General features: G+C 51.1%; 1 protein-coding gene across 2 annotated transcripts in view; it reads right to left on the reverse strand.

Moving 5' to 3' along the window:
- The window catches only part of CRLF3 (cytokine receptor like factor 3), a 35,033-nt gene extending 10,712 nt beyond the window's left edge, over positions 1 to 24,321 (reverse strand). The window contains exons 1-8 of one of the 2 annotated variants that reach the window (XM_078872977.1): positions 24,240 to 24,321; positions 15,216 to 15,372; positions 6,283 to 6,490; positions 6,029 to 6,113; positions 5,407 to 5,584; positions 4,250 to 4,508; positions 3,718 to 3,853; positions 3,056 to 3,168 (exon numbers count right to left, since the gene is read on the reverse strand). In XM_078872977.1, coding sequence (XP_078729103.1) covers positions 3,056 to 3,168; positions 3,718 to 3,853; positions 4,250 to 4,508; positions 5,407 to 5,584; positions 6,029 to 6,113; positions 6,283 to 6,490; positions 15,216 to 15,317 — 1,081 coding nt within the window. In that variant the 5' untranslated portion in view covers positions 15,318 to 15,372; positions 24,240 to 24,321. Of the gene's footprint in view, positions 1 to 3,055; positions 3,169 to 3,717; positions 3,854 to 4,249; positions 4,509 to 5,406; positions 5,585 to 6,028; positions 6,117 to 6,282; positions 6,491 to 15,215; positions 15,373 to 24,239 lie in introns of both variants that reach the window. The other variant, XM_078872976.1, reaches the window with a different exon arrangement.
- Positions 24,322 to 24,358: the final 37 nt, after the last annotated feature.

A 24,358-nucleotide genomic window follows, 5' to 3' on the forward strand; every position in this document is an offset into this window, starting at 1 on the left:
GCCGGTCGCACCCGTGGTGACGTCCCGTCCGTTGGCAATGACGCGGCAGGTACTGTATGCCCGCCGTTGGACGCGATGCTCAGGCCGGCCACGCCCTCAACTGCAGCTGCGGTGATGGCGGGATTTTCAAATTGGTGTTCCGCCGAAATGGCGGGAAGGCGCTGTGGTCGTCGGCTTTCGTCGCCCCGTGGCAGTCCAGCAGCCCCCAGCTGAGTGATGTGGTCCAGCATGCTGGCAGCGGCGTGCAGCAGCTCCATCAGCTTGGCGTGCGCCTGCCTCAGCCCCTCTGCCGACACCTCTCCACCCTCCTGTTGCTGCGGCGTAGCCGTATCTGGCCCCGACTGCTCCGTGCTCTCTTCACCCGTCCCGGGCTCTCCGACTGCAGCGGTGTTCTCCGCCCCCGGTATCCTGACCCGAGCTGACCGGCGCGTGTCCATGTTCATAGATTTTTACTTCTGACACCAGATGTAATAACGTTGAGGACTCTTGGACACCCGGGGTTGAGGCACACGTATTTATTCCGCAACAGTTGTCACAACCGCGGACATACAATACTGGAGGGGGTATCGGCCCCCTCACCCGGCTAGCTGGGAATACACTGCTAGCTATCTCTGACCTACCTCCTAGTCCTCCACTAACGGGCTAGGGGAGGCTGTCTGGCCCGACACTGGTAAGTCGGGCTACGGTACCCGGAGTCCCAAAGCACTAGCTCTGGTTCTCGGGACCACGCCGCTGGCTCGGTCCTGCGCGGCCCTGACAAGGGCGGCGTCCCAGGGGAGTCCAGGGCTCTAGCTAGACGATCTTCGGTCTTCACTGGTTTAGCTTTAACATTCTGCCCCGAGCCCTCTGACACATCCACCTTTATACTCAACCCCCGCTGAGGGGTGGGGCCCCGGGCTGCCTGGTGCGGACGTCGTTGAGAGCACCCCCCCCGTGCACTCACGTAGCCCCGCCCACTGTGTTTGATTCCCATAAGCTGCCATGCATAACGGCTCTCTCTCTAACACCCCTACAAAGACAAGAGGGAAAAAGTACTCTGTGGAAGCATCTGCTCAGATGTGCGAGGCCAACAAGGCATATTTCGGCATGCCTGCGAGCAATGCAAAAAAACTCTAGAAGGTAAGATGGACAATTGTTGCTCGGAATTTCGTTATAAAATTTTTAAAAAAAATTGAAATTGTAAGTTTTTAATTTTTAAATGTTTTATAATTTTCAATGTTATTGAAAAAATATATCATGTATGAAAAATGTTGCGAGAATCTCTGACACATTAGTCATGGGTAAAATAAATTTCTTTTTGTAGGATGGTACAGAGGGGAAAAGAGAGCCATGAAGTTCGCTATCCCAAGAATTTGTCGGGAACCCACTAACCACTCTTCCAAACGTCTGACTGGCATCAATGCACCTGCTATCACGTATCCGGACCTTCCTTTATCCATCGGCCCAGTGCCACACTGCCATGAGCTCCCCATACACACTCCTCCGGAGAGAGAGCAGCCGTCATTAGAAGAGAGCAGCATGTCAGAGAGCGAGGAAAACATACATCCAGATGACAATTTCAGAGGTGGAGCTGAGGAGAGAAACCCATACTACCCCAACCAAAAAGAGCTCAACGACTTGATCAAAGATCTTGGTCTCACCAAGTCCAATGCCGAGCTTTTGACGCCTAGGCTCAAGCAGTGGAACTTGTTGGATGAAAGTGTGCAAGTCACAGGTCAGAGGAAGCGTCAGAAAACTTTTTGCAACTTCTTCACCCGTCAAGATGGGCTCTGCTTCTACCACAATGTGACCAGTCTGTTCGAGGCAATCGGAATCGCCTGTAACCAGAATGAGTGGTGCCTCTTCATTGACAGCTCATCCAGGAGCCTCAAAGCCGTGCTGCTCCATAATGGTAACAAGTACCCGTCTCTTCCCCTGGCCCACTCGGTGCACCTCAAAGAGGATTGCAACAGCATCAAGACCTTGCTGGACGCCTTAAAATATGATGAGTACGGCTGGGAGGTTATCGGATACTTCTAAATGGTGGCATTCCTGATGGGTCTCCAAGGCGATTTTACCAGTTTCCCTGCTATCTTTGCCTTTGGGACAGCAGGACACCAAGGCGCACTACCACAGGCGGGACTGGCCACAGCGGACCGAGTTCTCTGTGGGGAGGAAAAACGTCAAGTGGGAGCCACTGGTGGACCCCCGGCAGGTGCTGATGCCACCACTGCACATCAAATTGGGCCTTATGAAACAATTTGTCAAGACTGTAGATAAGAAGTCGGCAGGCTTCTAGTACCTTCAAGACTTCTTCCCTAAGCTGTCTGAGACAAAGGTCAAAGCAGGTGTCTTCATCGGACCACAGATAAAGAAGATCCTGGAGTGCAATTAATTCCCCAAGAAGCTTACTAGTAAGGAGAAAGTGGCTTGAAACAGCGTTGTCGCAGTGGTTCGTGGCTTCCTGGGCAATCACAAGGTCAAAAACGATGTGAAGAACTGCGGCACAATGGGCTGTAGGATGTCCCTCAAAGTCCATATCCTTGATGCTAATCTTGATAAATTCAAGGAGAACATGGGAGCATACTCGGAGGAGCAAGGTGAGCGCTTCCACCAGGATATACTGGACTTTGAACGCCGCTACCAAGGACAGTATAACGAGAACATGATGGGAGACGACATTTGGAGGCTGATTCGTGAAAGTGATTTACAGTATAATCGTAAATCTCGAAAAACTACTCACTTGTAAATCTTTTGTAGTTATTTTGTATTATTTTAGTATAAATACATGTTAATTGTGATTTATATGTTGTTTTTTTCTGACTTTATGTGAACAAAAATAAACAAATTAGCCCGTTTCTCATTGAAAATAGGTAAATTTACAAATATCACTGTCCTGGTCACAAAAGCAAAGTTTGTGCGGAATAATAGCCATTTTCTATACTTTTTAGGCATAAGCAATTACGAAATAACACTTATTACCCAGGAACAGAGTGCAATCTGCTTCACCCAGCCAGACTTATCCTCGTCGATAGGGTGTCGCCCTCTAGGGGAAGGCTGTTGGCGTCGCACAAACCGTTGGTGGCGATGCAGATAGCCCCGTCCCTCTGCAGGGAGTCCAGATCGCTGGGGGAGCCGACGCTCAGCCCCACACCGTCGCGCTGGTCTGTGGCTCCCACCGCCTCAATTCTAAACAGCAGTAGCAGTACCCATGTAAGTAACTATGATATCACCCCAGCACGTGTGCCAGGCTAGGTGCACTCGAGTATTTTTAAGTTAAAAGATGTTTGGCAATTAGAGGATGACATGGCTATGATGAAAAAGAAAAATAGGCTTCACCCATTCTTGATACTGGCAAAAGGTCCCATAGATATAAATGCTCAGCCCGAGCTATGAATACACTGATACTTGCATTGCCTTTTGGCGTTCTCTGGTACAACCCTGGTGAGACAAGGCCATAAAGAAGACTGTCTCTGGTGGAGGCCAATCAGTTTCAAAGACAATGCATATATTACCAGAGCATGTTTGTTTGCATGTTTTGCCACAAGTATGTGTGATTAATACAGACTTGACGCCTTGCACTAGATATCTATTTGGTGTTTGAACATCTCAACACCTCCTGATTTATTGCCAGAAAGAGTAAAAGCCAATTCTTATTTTTTCATCATTTTGATACTGGCAAAAAAATGTCCCATAGAGGCTATATTTGTATTTGCAGCGCGCATGTGCGGCCCTCACCGGAACGTGGCAGTCTCCCCGCAGGTGAGGCTGGCCTCCCTCGTGTAGAGCACTGGGCTCGCGTCTGCAGCGCATGTCCTCAGCGCCATGTTGCGCCGGCTGCTCAGGCTGAAGCCGTCATTGCCCTGCGTCCATTCTGGTGACGAGAAAGGCAGTGGAGTCTTGAGGCTCGCTTTCGCCAACGCCATGCCGTAGGGTGATTGGAGTGACGCAGGTCTTCACCGCTCGCACGTCTAACAAGCCCTGGTTCCAGCCTGGTGGTCCACCAGCCTGGTGGACCGCGGATCCTAACGAAGCTCTGGGTCACCCACGCAGTGCAGTTTCATGACCGTAGTTGATTCTCAATCACAAGTAACATCAGTGGTGAGTGATATCCAAAATGATCCTGTGCCCTCCACCCCCTCTCACCAAGTTATAGTGACCATTATGGTAAAGTATGATAAAACAACAGCCATGTGCACGATTATTCTTCAGTGTTTGGGCCGCATCTTCGCGCAGTGCGGTGCCGCTGCCGGCGTCCTGCGCTCCGTACCGTAAGGGTGGAGGTGAGTTCTGCCCATCAGTGGAATGCTCCAGGGGCTCCACGCAACCTTGGGCCCATGGCGTGCGCACACGCGGAACGTCACGTGGACGCCGGCGTCCACGGGCGCCAGCGCGAACTCGCGCTCGGGCCCCGTGTACGCATCCGTGAAGGTCGGCGCAGGGCCGCCACTGCCCTCGTCGCCGTCCAGCGTGGCCCGACCGCGGCAAAACTGCAGGTGGTACTGCACCGACGCCGTGGCGTCCTCCAGCTGCGTGGGGAGGACAGGAGAGGCGGCATCGTCAAAAGGTCGCCCGTCCGTCCGCTGCTGGATGAAGGCCTTCCCACAAACTCTTGCCATCTCTCATGATCCCGCGATGCAAGAAAGCGCCTCGCACTTGCGCAAGAGCCAACTTCATCGTTCCGTGGACGTAATTCCTGGCTCATTTAGCTGCTGTTGTCGATACTTTCAACTGCCAGCCATCGTCCCCTCTGGTGACGTGCCCTGCCCAAGCCCACAGATATTTCTTCAGTCAAAATGTATGTTTGTATCCTGCATATATTCTAGAATCCACGTGTTCCCCTTTCTGTATCTCATTGTTATTCCAAGCCTGTATCTCTCCATGTTTCTTTGCACACTTTTTAGTTTCTGTTTAATTTCCATCGTTAATATCCGTATTTTGGATCCATGTCATAGCAGGCAGTGCTCATTAATTAAAAACGTTCCTTTATGCATTTAAACTATCAAGCTCAGTTTTCCTGAGAACTCCAATCTTCTCTTGTCAACATTTAGATTCTGGTCCACAATTTTAATATCTTTCACACACACAGACATGTCACTTTTATTAATCTGTAATTCACAGGCACGTGGTTGGGTTCTAAAAGTCGAACCTATCAGGAACCCTGACAACACCCAGCTTATGAGGCACCAGCACAAGTCCTGCAACGGCTGAACAGGCAGAGGTGGGTACTTGCTTCCTCCATGGGTGTGAAGGCGGGTTAGGGCTGCCTTGCCAATGGGGCCAGGACCCTGCTCTGTCAAGATGTCTGGCGTGCAACGGCAACCCCACGTTAAAAGAAATCACGTGTGGGCCCCTTCCAAAGTAGGTTGGAGCGGTGGCGCAGTGCAGGAGACACTGGTTCCTGCGTGACACGCTAACCACGCTCACCTCGCTCCAGCGCACAAGCACGGCGCCAGGGCGCGCACGCAGCTCCGAGATCTGCACGGGTGCGTGCGTCGCCAGCGAGCCGTGCTCCGCCACGCGACCAGACAGCACCCGCAATAGAGACGGATCCAGCTGCGCCGACAGGCACGGCACATCCACGAGCAACGGCACCTCCGGCAAGCTGGCAACCAAAGATAAAGACAAAGATCCCCCGTATACTCTTAACAGACTGTTGGGCAAGTGCTGTTCGCGCACGTCACACAGTGGGGTGGGTGGCCAACGCCACACCAGGTACTAATTTGAGGCCGAGTCGACCTAGGGTAGAGCCAGGACCGGTTCAGATAATAGTCACTGGTGTTGACCATGAGCGGGAATGAACTCAGATCGCCATGTACGTAGCGCAGTGCGCTAAGTCCTACACTACCGCTCCGAACAAGAAGAGCATCATCAGGTTCAACATTATCGAAAATTGCCCACTGCATATTCATGTGACAGCGCAGTCACGTGATTGTGGTGCACGAACCTACAACTCATTGATGTGCGTTACTAATGTGAATGGTTCTTCCACACGCAATAATCATGCGAAGTTCGGTGAAATGATGTTCAGTGTTGAGTTGAATCCCACCTGTGCAGTTGCATTTGTAGAGATTTTTTGGAAAAGTCCAGAAGAGCTTGATTTCTGTTTTCTGGATCTGTCTGCAATGCCTTTTCTCCTGATGATGAAAAAACTCATTCATTTAAAATGTAGTTACTTTAACATCCATCACCACCACACTGGCAAAGTCATGACTACCACCGCCTCCACATCAATAAAGCCATCACAAACACCACTACCATCACCAGCACTATGCGAGTGAAGCCATCGTGTGCATCGCCGACCTTCCCATAGCAGCTCCTCGGTGGTGGAGATGCTCGCCTGCAGCAGACGTTGGCACTCGAGCAGTGGCTGCTGCCCGCGATGGCGCAGGGTGTCCACTTGGGAGAGTAACGCGTCACGCCGCTCCCTAAGACGCGCCGTCAGCTCTCGCTCCAGCTCGGAGAAGTGCACCATCAGTTCGGCACTCGTACGCCGCCCGCTCTCCTCCACCTGGCATCGCACATGGTGTGACACGCGGTGCGACACGCGGTGCGACATGCGGTGTGATGAGAGAAGTGCACCGAAAAAAACGGGCTCACGCGATGTTGCTGCTGCTGCAGCTGATGATGCTCATGTTTCTGCTGCTATAATAAATAGCAGGTGTGCTGCCCACAAACAGGAGATAGGCACAGCTCCCACCAGGCCTTGCATGTGTAATGCGGGCGTAAGCGACCTTCCGGAGGTGACGTCACGGGGGGTGGAGTCATGTGACGTGGGGGTAAGGTTCGGGGCTTTAAGCGGGTGAACCGGAAGGGGAAAGTAGTCGGGGTGCGAGCGGAAAAGAGTGAGGCCACGCGGGCAAGTGTGGAGAGGGGGGGCGCCGACGGCGATCGGGAGCCAACCCCGAAGATAAGAGGAAGCTGCGGAGTGGTGTGCAGCTGGGGAGGAGACAGCCAGGAGGGCTGCGTGTTAGAGGCAGCGGTGTGGCTGCCAGGAGGAGCTGCGGAGAGAGAGAGAGAGGGGGCTGCTTGTTAGAGGCAGCGGTGTGGCTGCCAGGAGGAGCTGCGGAGAGAGAGAGAGAGGGCAAGAAGCTGTGAGAGCTGCGGAGGGAGAAGAGCAGCAGAGAGTACAGCCAAGGGGGGCTGTGTGAGAGAAACAGCAGCGGAGCTGCTGTTGTGGATCGGGCTGACATTGGAGTCAGCACCGTGGAGAAGCTACAGAGTAAAGACAGCCGTGTGGGTGTACAGCACGAACCGAATAATAAAGGACACTGGGACAGACATCGTGGTCCAGTCGTTTATTACACTGGTGTCGGAAGTGCAACGGCATGTCGAAACAAGTGAGGAAGAAAGTTAATCCGGCGCCTGCATCGGCTTCTTCGTCCGACGACGACGAACTCCCTCCAACCACGGATCCTGTTGGGGTGGTGGAGGAGAGCCCGGCTGAGGCGACCACGGGAACGGGAGTGGAGGATGTTGGCGCGGTGGCGGGTCCGTCGACATCATCAGACGCGGATCAACGATGGCAAGCGATGGCGGTACAACTGGAGGCACTTCAGGACGTCCTGGCGCATCTATGCCATCTCGTCGCGCCAGGGACGATGGATGATGCAAGTGGTGCTCCGCGGGCCGCCACGTTGCCTGTCCTGCCGCCGCCATTGCCCACGCGGCAAGAGGCCGCCATTTTGCGCGCTCCGTGGCGCCAAACCGCCATCTTGGCCACGCCGCGGGCCGACGCCATTTTGAATTTGCCATCACAACCACCACCATTGGAAGACGGCGGGAAGAGGAGTCGGAGTCGCCACCTTACAACAGTTAAAGAATTTTCCGTCGGTGGGGACTGGAGCGCGTTCGCCTGCCGCTTCTTGGCGGCGGTACGCACAGCAAGATGGACCGATGCGGAGGCTTTGGAGGTGTTGCCGACTCTTCTGGACGACGAATCTGTCCGATTCTTCCGTTCCATAGCGACCGATAAGAAGGCAACTTTATGTGGTGTTTTTCAAGAAATGGCCGATGCTTATGAGCCACCAGATGATGCGCATCGGCGATTCGCTCAACGACAACGAGCACCAGAGGAGTCGCCCGTGGCGTTCAGGGGTGCGGTGCTGGAGCTGGCCATGGCAGCTTATCCTGAGACGCCACAGGACCTGCTCGAGCCTCTCATATTAGGGAAAATGTTGGAGTTGTCTCGGGATCTAGGGATCCCCATGCCTGTGTGTGGGCATGAGAAGCTAACTTCCCGGATGGCTGCTAAGTGTCTCGATGCGCAATTCAACCTCCGTCGCTGGAAACAAGTGACGGCGTGGACGGGGGGGCCCGTCAAAGAAGGGGATGCGCTGGGGTGGGACCCTGCGCAGGCCGTCTATGTTCCGGATGACCGGGGCCCTCAACAACTGACGGCCGCCTCCGCTCCATGGACGGGACGCGGCGGGCCGAGACCGCGCGCGGTGCTACCAGAACGGGGCCGTCAGGAGGCGAGGCCTGCGCTTCGGCGCAACGAGGCCGAATGTTTCCGCTGCGGGCGTAGGGGCCACTACGCCAGAGACTGCTGGGCCCGCTTCCCGGCTCCGCCGCAGCAGGAGGCCTCGGCACCGGTCAAGTCGGCTAAAGATCCTCCGAAACAGGCATGTCGGCACGCACCAGACACTCGGCAAGGCTTTCCACCTCACCCACCACCTGTGTTGCGCGATCCTATTGTTGTTGTTAAAGAAAGGCCATCGACGGGGCCTTGTCATTCAGTTACGCAGTGGCGCAAATTGGCACGGAGAGTTGTCGCGGCCGCTACGGGTTCGTCCACTGTACCGGGGTCCATACAAGGTGTGGACGTGCGCATTTTGGTCGACTCGGGGGCGTCTGCGACTATTATATCGGATGTCATTTTCCATCTGTTGGGCATTCCGTCGGGGGCTGTGCGTCCGGTTTATGGGTCGTGCGTCGCTGCGAACGGGGGTAGCATGGGCATCGTGGGTCAGGTGGATGCTAAGATATCTATTGGGGATGTGTCGGCCTCAGGTGTTGTGTTGATAGAGATCTTTGGCGGTTCCTTGTTTGTTAGGCACCGATTTTTTGGCTAAGATGCCCATTTTGATCAAAATCAATGAGAATTGTATTGAACTGCCGGGGGGCCGTCAAATCTCGTTTCTGCCGTCGCCCTGGGGGCGACCTGCTTCGGCCGTACAAGTGCAGGCGCTGTCCGTCGCATCTGTGGACATTCCACCTGGTACACAGATGCTTATACCCTTGCGGTATCGGAAGCCCCTGCCTGATCGGCTAGGAGCAGTAGGGGTCTTGTTGTCACCGTCCGCCACGATAACAACCGGGTTGGCGTTAGTGGGGGCACAGACCATCGTCCGGCCGGATCAATTACCGTTTTTACAGGTGCTTAATGCGGGGGGAGAAAACGTCCGTGTCCCGGCCGGTACGGTTGTGGCACATGCCACTACGGCGTTTGCGACCCATGATTGTCCACATAGCCGGGGAGTTGTTGCTGGGGTTTCCGAGCCAAGGAGTTCGGATGATCGTTGGGTTGCTCAATTATGTGACGAAAATTCTTCCCTGTCCATGGAGCAACGTGGTGCGCTGCGTAAATTGTTGTTGACATATTCCGATGTGTTCAGCTCCGATGATTTGGATTTGGGCCGCACTTCCTTGCTTTACCATCACATTGAGACGGGCGATGCTGCCCCTATTCGATTAAATTCGCATCGGATGAGTCCTGCGGAGCGAGAACACGTACGGGGGGCAGTGGAAGACATGTTGGCTGCGGACATTATATCGCCATCTAACAGCCCATGGGGCGCTCCAGTCGTCTTGGTTAAGAAGAAGGATGGCAAATTGCGATTTTGTGTTGATTTCCGCAAGTTGAATAAGATATCGGTGGCAGATGCGTACCCCCTGCCGCGTATGGATGACTCCCTCGACGCATTGTCGGGGGCTAAGTTCTTTTCCACACTGGACCTCTCTTCGGGATTTTGGCAGCTTCCCCTTGACGAGTCCTCACGGGAGAAAACCGCATTCCGTACGCCGCAGGGGTTATTTCAATTCAACTGTCTCCCGATGGGATTGAATGCGGCCCCTGCTACATTTCAAAGATTGATGGAGCTCGTTTTGACGGGGTTGCAGTGGGAGACATGTCTTATATATTTGGACGATATCATTGTCTTCAGCCGCACATTCGATGAACATTTGACGCGGCTGGAGACAGTGTTCACGAGGATGCGTTCTGCCAAATTGAAATTCAAACCAAAGAAATGTCACCTACTGCAACGGTCCGTCCGCTATTTGGGGCACATTGTGAGCGCTGAGGGAGTGTCCACGGATCCGGAAAAGACGGCGTGCGTCCGGGATTGGCCGACTCCGGCCACCGTGGGGGATGTTCGGCGGTTTTTGGGATTTGCCTCGTATTACCGAAGATTCGTGCCGGGTTTTGCGACGATTGCGAGGCCTTTGCATCTCCTTACGGGTAAAGGACGGAAGTTTGGTTGGGGACAGCCGGAGGAGGCGGCCTTTCGGAGTCTGCGTGATCTATTGGCCACGGCCCCAACATTGGATTATCCCGATTTCGATCACCCATTCATTCTTGATACGGACGCGAGTGACACAGGTATTGGGGCAGTGTTATCACAGTCTAAAGGGGGTGTAGAGCGTGTCGTGGCGTATGGTAGCCGAGTCTTGTCTCCTGCGGAAACCCGCTACTGTGTCACTCGCAGAGAACTATTGGCGGTTGTTTTTTTCCTACGGCAATTTCGACCATACCTCTACGGTCGTTCTTTTATTGTGCGTACGGATCATGCGGCCTTGCAATATGCCCTTAAAATTGACCAGCCATCCGGACAGTTGGCACGTTGGTTGGACACGCTACAGGAATTTTCCTTCCAAATTCAACATCGGAAGGGTGTGCGCCATGCGAACGCTGACGCACTTTCCAGATTACCGCGGCGCGCCCCTTGTAAATGTGAGTCGGGGACGCATAGGTGTTCGCCGATTCCAAACCCCCCTCAGCCGCTCACGTTGGCCGTCGAGAAGTCGGACACTCCGATGGAACCGGGACCGGCTGACGGGGTTTTGAATCTGCCGCGGTCTGTCTGGATCCGGGAACAGATGATGGATGAGTCATTGGTGTCCTTGCGGAAGCGGTCTGCTAAGGACAATGGGAGTCCGAGTACGGCTGTGGGGCCGCAAACCGCTCTCCGAGATGGTCTGCTTATGTGGCGGGAGGAGTTCCAGGAACGTTGGCGCCTGGTGGTACCAACGTCCTTGCGGTTCGAGTTGATTAGAACCCTCCATTGTGACACTCTCTTACATTTAGGGGTGCAGAAGACCTTGTTGACGTTGCAACGTCATTATTTTTGGCACGGCATGGCGACAGATGTCGTAGGGCACGTGCGCGCGTGCCCTGCGTGTGCCGAAACATCCTTACGTGCCGCCTCTCCAGTCGATTCAGGTGTCTCGAGTCAATGAATTGGTGGCACTGGACATATTGGGACCTTTTCCACCATCGGCGAGGGGTAATAAATATTTGCTGGTAGGGGTTGAGTACCTCTCCCGTTGGCCGATGGCCTGGCCGTTGCCTGATCAGTCGGCCGCGGCCATTACCGACGCCTTTTTGTTTGGGTATATTATGGATAAGGGGGCGCCTGAGAGACTCCTCACGGACCAGGGCAGGAATTTCTCTTCTAAATTATTGGCGGAAGTGTGCGCGGGCCTTGGGACTAAGAAAGTACGGACATCCCCATACCACCCGCAGACGGATGGTATGGTTGAACGGCTGAACAGGACATTGTCTGCCATGCTTTGCCATACCGTGAGTGAACAACAATCAGATTGGGATCTGCACATCCCCGGGGTGCTTTCGGCGTACAGGATGACGCCTCATGCGGCTACGGGATATTCGCCGTTTTACCTTATGTATGGTCGGGAAAACGTGCCGCCGGTGGATGTGCAATTGGGAACTGGGGTGAAGGGACCTCGGAAACCACTTCCTGAATACATTCAGGACACGGTTCGCCGAGTCACGGAGGCGCGGGAGAATGCCCGCGTGGCTACGGCCAAAGCCCAGGCCCGGAACGAGCGATATGCGCGACGGTCTGAGGGGGAGTGCCCTTGGAAGGTTGGGGACCTAGCCTGGCTTCATTGTCCACAGGTACGTCCGGGGACCTCGCCGAAATTGCACAAACCCTGGCATGGTCCCGTACGCCTCATTGCGGTTCCCAACCCACAGACAGCACGCGTCCAGATTGGGTCTCGTCGCTGGGTTGTGCATACGTCGCGCTTGAAACCATATGTTGCTCCCTTACATGATGCGTCATCCCCCAATGTTGCCTTGCCGGGGTCTGTTGCTGCTGACTCTCCCCTGCCTGCGTCCATTGATTTTGCTAGAGCGCCTGTCGTACCTGTTCCAGACAGGCCGGCCGTGACATTGCGGGGGACGAGGGGCCCTGCTCAGAGGACGCCTGCCAGGTCTGCGGGACCTTCGAGCCCTGCAGCCCTTCCGACCCAGCTGCGGGCACGGTCACAGGACAAGCCCAAGACTAACTCTTTAGAGACACGGGACGGCGGTGGACTTCCAGCTGCGACAGGGGGATTACCCCCTGTCGTTCCTCGACTTTCATCGCGTTCCCGTTCTGCGAGTGGGCCGCCGACCGTCCGGGACGGGCCGGCGACCCGCACACGTTCCAAATCGCTTACGTTTCGTTGAGTGTTGTTGTCTTGTTATTTTCTTCTTACAGTTGTATTTATTGCATGCTTTTGTACGATCGTTGATGTTGATTGCGTTGTTGTTGTTCTTGCTGTTACATTATATGCTTAGTGTCCTTTAGGGGGGGAAGCTCGGTTCGCCGCATTACGATTTGCTATTGGTCAGCCGAGGTCGGCTGGGATTTTTCTACGGGGGAGGGTGGTGTAATGCGGGCGTAAGCGACCTTCCGGAGGTGACGTCACGGGGGGTGGAGTCATGTGACGTGGGGGTAAGGTTCGGGGCTTTAAGCGGGTGAACCGGAAGGGGAAAGTAGTCGGGGTGCGAGCGGAAAAGAGTGAGGCCACGCGGGCAAGTGTGGAGAGGGGGGGCGCCGACGGCGATCGGGAGCCAACCCCGAAGATAAGAGGAAGCTGCGGAGTGGTGTGCAGCTGGGGAGGAGACAGCCAGGAGGGCTGCGTGTTAGAGGCAGCGGTGTGGCTGCCAGGAGGAGCTGCGGAGAGAGAGAGAGAGGGGGCTGCTTGTTAGAGGCAGCGGTGTGGCTGCCAGGAGGAGCTGCGGAGAGAGAGAGAGAGGGCAAGAAGCTGTGAGAGCTGCGGAGGGAGAAGAGCAGCAGAGAGTACAGCCAAGGGGGGCTGTGTGAGAGAAACAGCAGCGGAGCTGCTGTTGTGGATCGGGCTGACATTGGAGTCAGCACCGTGGAGAAGCTACAGAGTAAAGACAGCCGTGTGGGTGTACAGCACGAACCGAATAATAAAGGACACTGGGACAGACATCGTGGTCCAGTCGTTTATTACACATGCATGACAAGCGATCACCACATTGCACATGCAATGCTCTCAGCCTTGTCCGGACCATCATCTTACAAGCTAAATGTGTGGCCTTGTTGTTGTTGTTGTTTAGACCAACAACTGAAAGAAGAGTTGAAAAAACTGTCCGTCACAACAGTTGTGATGTGTTTTTTCATAATTTTATAGAAAATGTTGCATTGACACGGGATCTGCTGCTGACGATGATGATACAACTGCTGCTACAGCTGCTGAAGCTTATAACAGAGAGTGGGAAATGACAATGAAAATAATCACTTATTTACCCAGAAAGCTAGACCGAGTTCGAAAACATTTTCAGGAGGGTCCTGCTGTGCTGAAATGAGCTTGGAAGTTACCTACGACTGGGGTGATCAGTGAGTGAACATGTGTGCATATGATATCGCTTACATTTCTGGGAAGATAGCACCCTCTGCTGCCAGAAAGTGAAAACTGTCTGTCTTAGAAGACAACATTGTTCTCGTAAGTCTCATTACTGCGAGAATAATTCAGCATTGGGCATAAAATATGTAGACATGCATATAAGGGAGGAATGCCTAAGATTAAGTATGATGTAGTAAACGATAGCATATGTATAAATGTGACGAGATAATATTGTACTGTAGTATAAGTTAGATGGTTATTGTATATGTTAAACTATATATATTATAGGTTATTGAAGTACTGAAAATCTATTTTTATAGGAATTATAGACACCTCAGCAGGAAACATATGGAAGAGTCTCCTAGATTAAAACATTGACAGAGGAAGTATAATGAGGAGAGAAGTGACCCCTGGGCACTTGGTCACAGACGGATGGTGCGAGGACGTCACGGACCATACAGCGTCGCACGAGGTCGTCAGGCTGAGTTATGAGACGCCTGTGTGAAGAAGGATGCTCGTGTCCATCCCGGGGTGAGGCCAGCACCGCAGCGTGCGAGCGGACTGTGGGGCGCCCCCGACTGACCGCTTATGGGGGGTGACAGCTGCCAAATCAAAGGCTCGTTTGTGGACGTTGAAAAAATAAACCTTTCGAGCAAGTAAGCTACAGCCTGTGAAAAGTTAATGCATTAAGGCCGTCAATGTAAATGTGGTTGTGTGGATATGTTAAATTGACATTACTCTATTCGTTAGGAGTTGAACTAAATGGTTTTAATCGGTGTGATTGTTATTGGTTTTACCGTTGATGCACTTTAACGAGTGAAACGTAGCTACTGAGTGGTGTGTGCTCTCTCACACGCGGGCACCTCACCTACCACAAGCTGCAACCTGTTCACTGCATGGCACTTGCATTGGGATGTTTATCCAACACCAATACATTTCGTGCTTTTAAGCTATGACAGAAAACAGAACCCAGAGGAAACCCCATGCAGAACACGGGAAGAACATACAAACTCCACACAGAAAGGCACCCAAATCAGGAATCGTCCTTCTTGCTGTGAGGCACAAGTGGTACGAATCTACTGCTATTCTTCTTTCGTATGGATTACATTTGTGGCAATCATGTATTGCTATCCAAGCTTGAAATTCAGTCAAAAGCTTTCATAAGATAGTAAATGTATTCCCCACAATCTTCCTGAGAATGAGTATCGCGGGCACGAGTTTACCAAGTGATCAATTGTTCGATTTGGTACTCCGCAGTCAAACAGTGGAATTTATTTTATCAGCCCTGATAATGCAACACCCCTGATAATGACGTTAGTGATGATGATGATGGTGGTGGTGTGCCCCTGCACCTGATTGATGGCTCTCTGCAGTTCGCCCATTCGGCACTGGAGCTCCTGCTGGTAGTGGCGTGCAGCCTCGATGCTCTCCTGAGTCTCACGGTGGAGCTCCATCCCTGGGCTCTGCTCCGCCACGGGATCGCGAGCTTTCCCGTGTGGGCTCCGAGGCCTGTGCCAAACACACACACTCAGCAATTCGTTCCCTGCACAAGAGGTTTGGAGTTGTACCGTTTCAAGGAACAAATTGGCAACCGTCCAAGTGAACCGGGTTTTTCAGTGATCAAATATTACATTTTACAGGTCATTTATTCAGCATTGCATTTTCAACCGGAGTCTTATTGTTTGATGAACGGAATGTGAGGAGAGAACACACAGACATTTCAAAACAAATATTATAAGCGCCTATACTTGATCAAAATCACACTTCAGACTATACTCGCACCATAACAAAGGGAAATGTGAATATATTGTAACCGATACTGCTGTCATTTAGCGACAGCGCATAACCCTGTTCGACATCTTTTGTAAAATGTATTTTGGTTCTTAATGTAGTCTTAGTGTGGCTGTGTGCTAAGTGTATTTATTGTTGCATTGCGTGAGTGCGAGAGGCAGTTTTGAGAGGTCTTCATCTAGGACTGGATTGGCTATAGCTGATGACGATGATACGCCTCTCTGCTACAGATAAAAAAAGGCAATTTTGCATGTATTCCAGAAACAACTAAAAACTTCTGTGCAGTGAGGTACAAGAACTTGCTGAACTTTTTCCTGCTTCAATGAATAATAATGTTGCAACTTTAATAAGTGTCAAACCTATTAATTAGCCATGCCACTGTACTTGATGCGCAGTGACCTGCCCGAGGCTCACAGAGTACCGATCTGTCGCCGTCTTTGCTCCAGCAACCCCTACGTTCCCTCTGCCTTCCAAAAGGAACGTGGGAGGGAGGTCACCCACCCATTCTCCTCTGCTGTTTTGTGATTCTGACTGTGCAACAACCTTGCAGTGTAATGCTTGTACCTCCGCCCCTCTCCTGTTTAAATGCAGTCTAATTGCCCATCGCACTTTGCCTGTTGCCAGTGGTGGAGTCTGTTGAACGCCCCTTGCTATCTCAGTCTCGTTATTTTATTGTACAATTCGTGGCGAGTTTCATGTGCACGCAGGCCACTCATCTATTTATCCGTACTAAGCACTTATCAACTTCATGAACTACGACTGCATGCAGCATGCGCTACACAACGCACTTGCGTTTATTGTCTGATGTAGAATTTCACCACTACTTACCATAGTACTTTGTTCAGTATCCCTGAACGTAAGCACGAGGCTAGAATGTTACACAGTGGAGCAGTGCCTATGGTGAATACCGTCCACCACCTACGCATTTAGAGTTCGTGTTATTCTATACACAACGTAATTGGTATTTAGGCACGTATTTGTTTTGCCCCTTATAAGAATCGCGTGGAATTCATCCTATCTCAGCTCATGAAGTTTGAGCCAGAAGAGTGCTTTGATGTGGAACGCGGTGCCTTACTAGTTGCTATCATAGGGCGCGAGGCTACGCTGTGGGCAGCGCAGCAAATACAAATCCATCGTATTGTACGTCTGTTCTCGCGTTCACCAACCCGCAGTGACCAACGTGGTGAAGTATGGTCAAACCACACATAATGCTCACGACCCGCACGGCGTGGGCGAGACACCCATCCGGCTGTTGACTAAAGGGCCGTGCCGTGGTGATGGTGAGTGGTGGTGGTCATGGTAAGTGGTGTGTAGTGATGGAGAGTGGTGGTGGTCATGGTGAGTGATAGTGAGTGGTGGTGGTCATGGTAAGTGGTGTGTAGTGATGGAGAGTGGTGGTGATGGTGGTGTTCATGGTAAGTGGTGTGTAGTGGTGGAGGGTGGTGGTGATGGTGAATGGTGGTGTTCATGGTAAGTGGTGTGTAGTGATGGATAGTGGTGGTGAATAGTGGTGTTCATGGTAAGTGGTGTGTAGTGGTGGAGAGTGGTGGTGATGGTGAATGGTGGTATTCATGGTAAGTGGTGTGTAGTGATGGATAGTGGTGGTGAATGGTGTTCATGGTAAGTGGTGGTGAATGGTGGTGTTCATGGTAAGTGGTGGTGAATGGTGGTGTTCATGGTAAGTGGTGTGTAGTGGTGGTGAATGGTGGTGTTCGTGGTAAGTGGTGTGTAGTGGGGTGTAGTGGTGGTGTTCATGGTAAGTGGTGTGTAGTGGTGGTGTTCATGGTAAGTGGTGTGTAGTGGTGTGTAGTGGTGGTGTTCATGGTAAGTGGTGTGTAGTGGTGGTGTTCATGGTAAGTGGTGTGTAGTGGTGGTGTTCATGGTAAGTGGTATGTAGTGATGGTGTTCATGGTAAGTGGTGTGTAGTGGTGTGTCGTGGTGGTGTTCATGGTAAGTGGTGTGTAGTGGTGGTGTTCATGGTAAGTGGTGTGTAGTGGTGGTGTTCATGGTAAGTGGTGTGTAGTGGTGGTGTTCATGGTAAGTGGTGTGTCGTGGTGGTGTTCATGGTAAGTGGTATGTAGTGATGGTGTTCATGGTAAGTGGTGTGTAGTGGTGGTGTTCATGGTAAGTGGTGTGTCGTGGTGGTGTTCATGGTAAGTGGTGTGTAGTGGTGGTGTTCATGGTAAGTGGTGTGTCGTGGTGGTGTTCATGGTAAGTGGTATGTAGTGATGGTGTTCATGGTAAGTGGTATGTAGTGATGGTGTTCATGGTAAGTGGTGTGTAGTGGTGGTGTTCATGGTAAGTGGTGTGTAGTGGTGGTGTTCATGGTAAGTGGTGTGTAGTGGTGGTGTTCATGGTAAGTGGTGTGTAGTGGTGGTGTTCATGGTAAGTGGTGTGTCGTGGTGGTGTTCATGGTAAGTGGTATGTAGTGATGGTGTTCATAGTAAGTGTTGTGTAGTGGTGTGTAGTGGTGGTGTTCATGGTAAGTGGTGTGTAGTGGTGTGTAGTGGTGGTGTTCATGGTAAGTGGTATGTAGTGATGGTGTTCATGGTAAGTGGTGTGTAGTGGTGGTGTTCATGGTAAGTGGTGTGTAGTGGTGGTGTTCATGGTAAGTGGTGTGTCGTGGTGGTGTTCATGGTAAGTGGTATGTAGTGATGGTGTTCATGGTAAGTGGTGTGTAGTGGTGGTGTTCATGGTAAGTGGTGTGTAGTGGTGGTGTTCATGGTAAGTGGTGTGTAGTGGTGGTGTTCATGGTAAGTGGTGTGTCGTGGTGGTGTTCATGGTAAGTGGTATGTAGTGATGGTGTTCATGGTAAGTGGTATGTAGTGATGGTGTTCATGGTAAGTGGTGTGTAGTGGTGGTGTTCATGGTAAGTGGTGTGTAGTGGTGGTGTTCATGGTAAGTGGTGTGTAGTGGTGGTGTTCATGGTAAGTGGTGTGTAGTGGTGGTGTTCATGGTAAGTGGTGTGTAGTGGTGTGTAGTGGTGGTGTTCATGGTAAGTGGTGTGTAGTGGTGTGTAGTGGTCGTGTTCATGGTAAGTGGTAGGTAGTGATGGTGTTCATGGTAAGTGGTGTGTAGTGGTGTGTAGTGGTGGTGTTCATGGTAAGTGGTATGTAGTGATGGTGTTCGTGGTAAGTGGTGTGTCGTGGTGGTGTTCATGGTAAGTAGTGTGTCGTGGTGGTGTTCATGGTAAGTGGTATGTAGTGATGGTGTTCATGGTAAGTGGTGTGTAGTGGTGGTGTTCATGGTAAGTGGTGTGTAGTGGTGGTGTTCGTGGTAAGTGGTGTGTCGTGGTGGTGTTCATGGTAAGTGGTGTGTCGTGGTGGTGTTCATGGTAAGTGGTATGTAGTGATGGTGTTCATGGTAAGTGGTGTGTAGTGATGGGGTTCATGGTAAGTGGTGTGTCGTGGTGGTGAATGGTGGTGTTCATGGTAAGTGGTGTGTAGTGGTGGTGTTCATGGTAAGTGGTATGTAGTGATGGTGTTCATGGTAAGTGGTGTGTAGTGATGGTGTTCATGGTAAGTGGTGTGTAGTGGTGGTGTTCATGGAAAGTGGTGTGTCGTGGTATGTAGTGGTGGTGTTCATGGTAAGTGGTGTGTCGTGGTGGTGTTCATGGTAAGTGGTGTGTAGTGGTGTGTAGTGGTGTGTAGTGGTGGTGTTCATGGTAAGTGGTGTGTAGTGGTGGTGTTCATGGTAAGTGGTGTGTCGTGGTGGTGTTCATGGTAAGTGGTATGTAGTGATGGTGTTCATGGTAAGTGGTATGTAGTGATGGTGTTCATGGTAAGTGGTGTGTAGTGGTGGTGTTCATGGTAAGTGGTGTGTAGTGGTGGTGTTCATGGTAAGTGGTGTGTAGTGGTGATGTTCATGGTAAGTGGTGTGTAGTGGTGGTGTTCATGGTAAGTGGTGTGTCGTGGTGGTGTTCATGGTAAGTGGTATGTAGTGATGGTGTTCATGGTAAGTGGTGTGTAGTGGTGTGTAGTGGTGGTGTTCATGGTAAGTGGTGTGTAGTGGTGTGTAGTGGTGGTGTTCATGGCAAGTGGTGTGTAGTGGTGGTGTTCATGGTAAGTGGTGTGTAGTGGTGGTGTTCATGGTAAGTGGTGTGTCGTGGTGGTGTTCATGGTAAGTGGTATGTAGTGATGGTGTTCATGGTAAGTGGTATGTAGTGATGGTGTTCATGGTAAGTGGTGTGTAGTGGTGGTGTTCATGGTAAGTGGTGTGTAGTGGTGGTGTTCATGGTAAGTGGTGTGTAGTGGTGGTGTTCATGGTAAGTGGTGTGTAGTGGTGGTGTTCATGGTAAGTGGTGTGTAGTGGTGGTGTTCATGGTAAGTGGTGTGTAGTGGTGTGTAGTGGTGGTGTTCATGGTAAGTGGTATGTAGTGATGGTGTTCATGGTAAGTGGTGTGTAGTGATGGGGTTCATGGTAAGTGGTGTGTCGTGGTGGTGAATGGTGGTGTTCATGGTAAGTGGTGTGTAGTGGTGGTGTTCATGGTAAGTGGTGTGTAGTGGTGGTGTTCATGGTAAGTGGTGTGTAGTGGTGTGTAGTGGTGGTGTTCATGGTAAGTGGTATGTAGTGATGGTGTTCATGGTAAGTGGTGTGTAGTGATGGGGTTCATGGTAAGTGGTGTGTCGTGGTGGTGAATGGTGGTGTTCATGGTAAGTGGTGTGTAGTGGTGGTGTTCATGGTAAGTGGTATGTAGTGATGGTGTTCATGGTAAGTGGTGTGTAGTGATGGTGTTCATGGTAAGTGGTGTGTAGTGGTGGTGTTCATGGAAAGTGGTGTGTCGTGGTATGTAGTGGTGGTGTTCATGGTAAGTGGTGTGTCGTGGTGGTGTTCATGGTAAGTGGTGTGTAGTGGTGTGTAGTGGTGTGTAGTGGTGGTGTTCATGGTAAGTGGTGTGTAGTGGTGGTGTTCATGGTAAGTGGTGTGTCGTGGTGGTGTTCATGGTAAGTGGTATGTAGTGATGGTGTTCATGGTAAGTGGTATGTAGTGATGGTGTTCATGGTAAGTGGTGTGTAGTGGTGGTGTTCATGGTAAGTGGTGTGTAGTGGTGGTGTTCATGGTAAGTGGTGTGTAGTGGTGATGTTCATGGTAAGTGGTGTGTAGTGGTGGTGTTCATGGTAAGTGGTGTGTCGTGGTGGTGTTCATGGTAAGTGGTATGTAGTGATGGTGTTCATGGTAAGTGGTGTGTAGTGGTGTGTAGTGGTGGTGTTCATGGTAAGTGGTGTGTAGTGGTGTGTAGTGGTGGTGTTCATGGCAAGTGGTGTGTAGTGGTGGTGTTCATGGTAAGTGGTGTGTAGTGGTGGTGTTCATGGTAAGTGGTGTGTCGTGGTGGTGTTCATGGTAAGTGGTATGTAGTGATGGTGTTCATGGTAAGTGGTATGTAGTGATGGTGTTCATGGTAAGTGGTGTGTAGTGGTGGTGTTCATGGTAAGTGGTGTGTAGTGGTGGTGTTCATGGTAAGTAGTGTGTAGTGGTGGTGTTCATGGTAAGTGGTGTGTAGTGGTGGTGTTCATGGTAAGTGGTGTGTAGTGGTGTGTAGTGGTGGTGTTCATGGTAAGTGGTGTGTAGTGGTGTGTAGTGGTGGTGTTCATGGTAAGTGGTATGTAGTGATGGTGTTCATGGTAAGTGGTGTGTAGTGGTGGTGTTCATGGTAAGTGGTATGTAGTGATGGTGTTCGTGGTAAGTGGTGTGTCGTGGTGGTGTTCATGGTAAGTAGTGTGTCGTGGTGGTGTTCATGGTAAGTGGTGTGTAGTGGTGGTGTTCATGGTAAGTGGTGTGTAGTGGTGGTGTTCATGGTAAGTGGTGTGTAGTGGTGGTGTTCATGGTAAGTGGTGTGTAGTGGTGGTGTTCATGGTAAGTGGTGTGTAGTGGTGTGTAGTGGTGGTGTTCATGGTAAGTGGTATGTAGTGATGGTGTTCATGGTAAGTGGTGTGTAGTGATGGGGTTCATGGTAAGTGGTGTGTCGTGGTGGTGAATGGTGGTGTTCATGGTAAGTGGTGTGTAGTGGTGGTGTTCATGGTAAGTGGTGTGTAGTGGTGGTGTTCATGGTAAGTGGTGTGTAGTGGTGTGTAGTGGTGGTGTTCATGGTAAGTGGTATGTAGTGATGGTGTTCATGGTAAGTGGTGTGTAGTGATGGGGTTCATGGTAAGTGGTGTGTCGTGGTGGTGAATGGTGGTGTTCATGGTAAGTGGTGTGTAGTGGTGGTGTTCATGGTAAGTGGTATGTAGTGATGGTGTTCATGGTAAGTGGTGTGTAGTGATGGTGTTCATGGTAAGTGGTGTGTAGTGGTGGTGTTCATGGAAAGTGGTGTGTCGTGGTATGTAGTGGTGGTGTTCATGGTAAGTGGTGTGTCGTGGTGGTGTTCATGGTAAGTGGTGTGTAGTGGTGTGTAGTGGTGTGTAGTGGTGGTGTTCATGGTAAGTGGTGTGTAGTGGTGGTGTTCATGGTAAGTGGTGTGTCGTGGTGGTGTTCATGGTAAGTGGTATGTAGTGATGGTGTTCATGGTAAGTGGTATGTAGTGATGGTGTTCATGGTAAGTGGTGTGTAGTGGTGGTGTTCATGGTAAGTGGTGTGTAGTGGTGGTGTTCATGGTAAGTGGTGTGTAGTGGTGATGTTCATGGTAAGTGGTGTGTAGTGGTGGTGTTCATGGTAAGTGGTGTGTCGTGGTGGTGTTCATGGTAAGTGGTATGTAGTGATGGTGTTCATGGTAAGTGGTGTGTAGTGGTGTGTAGTGGTGGTGTTCATGGTAAGTGGTGTGTAGTGGTGTGTAGTGGTGGTGTTCATGGCAAGTGGTGTGTAGTGGTGGTGTTCATGGTAAGTGGTGTGTAGTGGTGGTGTTCATGGTAAGTGGTGTGTCGTGGTGGTGTTCATGGTAAGTGGTATGTAGTGATGGTGTTCATGGTAAGTGGTATGTAGTGATGGTGTTCATGGTAAGTGGTGTGTAGTGGTGGTGTTCATGGTAAGTGGTGTGTAGTGGTGGTGTTCATGGTAAGTGGTGTGTAGTGGTGGTGTTCATGGTAAGTGGTGTGTAGTGGTGGTGTTCATGGTAAGTGGTGTGTAGTGGTGGTGTTCATGGTAAGTGGTGTGTAGTGGTGTGTAGTGGTGGTGTTCATGGTAAGTGGTGTGTAGTGGTGTGTAGTGGTGGTGTTCATGGTAAGTGGTATGTAGTGATGGTGTTCATGGTAAGTGGTGTGTAGTGGTGTGTAGTGGTGGTGTTCATGGTAAGTGGTATGTAGTGATGGTGTTCGTGGTAAGTGGTGTGTCGTGGTGGTGTTCATGGTAAGTAGTGTGTCGTGGTGGTGTTCATGGTAAGTGGTATGTAGTGATGGTGTTCATGGTAAGTGGTGTGTAGTGGTGGTGTTCATGGTAAGTGGTGTGTAGTGGTGGTGTTCGTGGTAAGTGGTGTGTCGTGGTGGTGTTCATGGTAAGTGGTGTGTCGTGGTGGTGTTCATGGTAAGTGGTATGTAGTGATGGTGTTCATGGTAAGTGGTGTGTAGTGATGGGGTTCATGGTAAGTGGTGTGTCGTGGTGGTGAATGGTGGTGTTCATGGTAAGTGGTGTGTAGTGGTGGTGTTCATGGTAAGTGGTATGTAGTGATGGTGTTCATGGTAAGTGGTGTGTAGTGATGGTGTTCATGGTAAGTGGTGTGTAGTGGTGGTGTTCATGGAAAGTGGTGTGTCGTGGTATGTAGTGGTGGTGTTCATGGTAAGTGGTGTGTCGTGGTGGTGTTCATGGTAAGTGGTGTGTAGTGGTGTGTAGTGGTGTGTAGTGGTGGTGTTCATGGTAAGTGGTGTGTAGTGGTGGTGTTCATGGTAAGTGGTGTGTAGTGGTGGTGTTCATGGTAAGTGGTATGTAGTGATGGTGTTCATGGTAAGTGGTATGTAGTGATGATGTTCATGGTAAGTGGTGTGTAGTGGTGGTGTTCATGGTAAGTGGTATGTAGTGATGGTGTTCATGGTAAGTGGTGTGTAGTGGTGGTGTTCATGGTAAGTGGTGTGTCGTGGTGTGTAGTGGTGGTGTTCATGGTAAGTGGTGTGTAGTGGTGGTGTTCATGGTAAGTGGTGTGTAGTGGTGTGTAGTGGTGGTGTTCATGGTAAGTGGTGTGTAGTGGTGGTGTTCAAGGTAACTGGTATGTAGTGGTGGTGTTCATGGTAAGTGGTGTGTAGTGATGATGTTCATGGTAAGTGGTGTGTCGTGGTGGTGAATGGTGGTGTTCATGCTAAGTGGTGTGTAGTGATGGTGTTTATGGTAAGTGGTGTGTCGTGGTGGTGAATGGTGGTGTTCATGGTAAGTGGTGTGTCGTGGTGGTGATGGTGAGGAGGGAGCGTGCGGCCCGCCGAGTGCGCCACTCAATCACTGCCAACAACTTTAATGTTACAACTTAGTCTTTAACGTTACAACTTAGTCTTTAACGTTACAACTTAGTCTTTAACGTTACAACTTAGTATTTAATGTTACAACCGAAGTCCACAGCGGCGCCCTTCAAAGTAAACAGTAACAAGCATACGAACAATCACAGTTAGGGACAGAAATCATTACTAAATCATATCCATCTAAATATGAAAATGTGAAATCAAAACTCTCACCAACTGTTGACAGCAAGCTCGGTCTATTGCATAGCCCAACGCGCGATCAGATTCCCTAGCGCGCACCGGCACGGCGACGTCTTCTATTGGTCCCCGAGAGCGCGTGTCGTGGCTCTTGT

The sequence above is a fragment of the Lampetra fluviatilis genome, chromosome 35 (assembly GCF_964198595.1).
Source record: "Lampetra fluviatilis chromosome 35, kcLamFluv1.1, whole genome shotgun sequence".
Taxonomy (NCBI): domain Eukaryota; kingdom Metazoa; phylum Chordata; class Hyperoartia; order Petromyzontiformes; family Petromyzontidae; genus Lampetra; species Lampetra fluviatilis.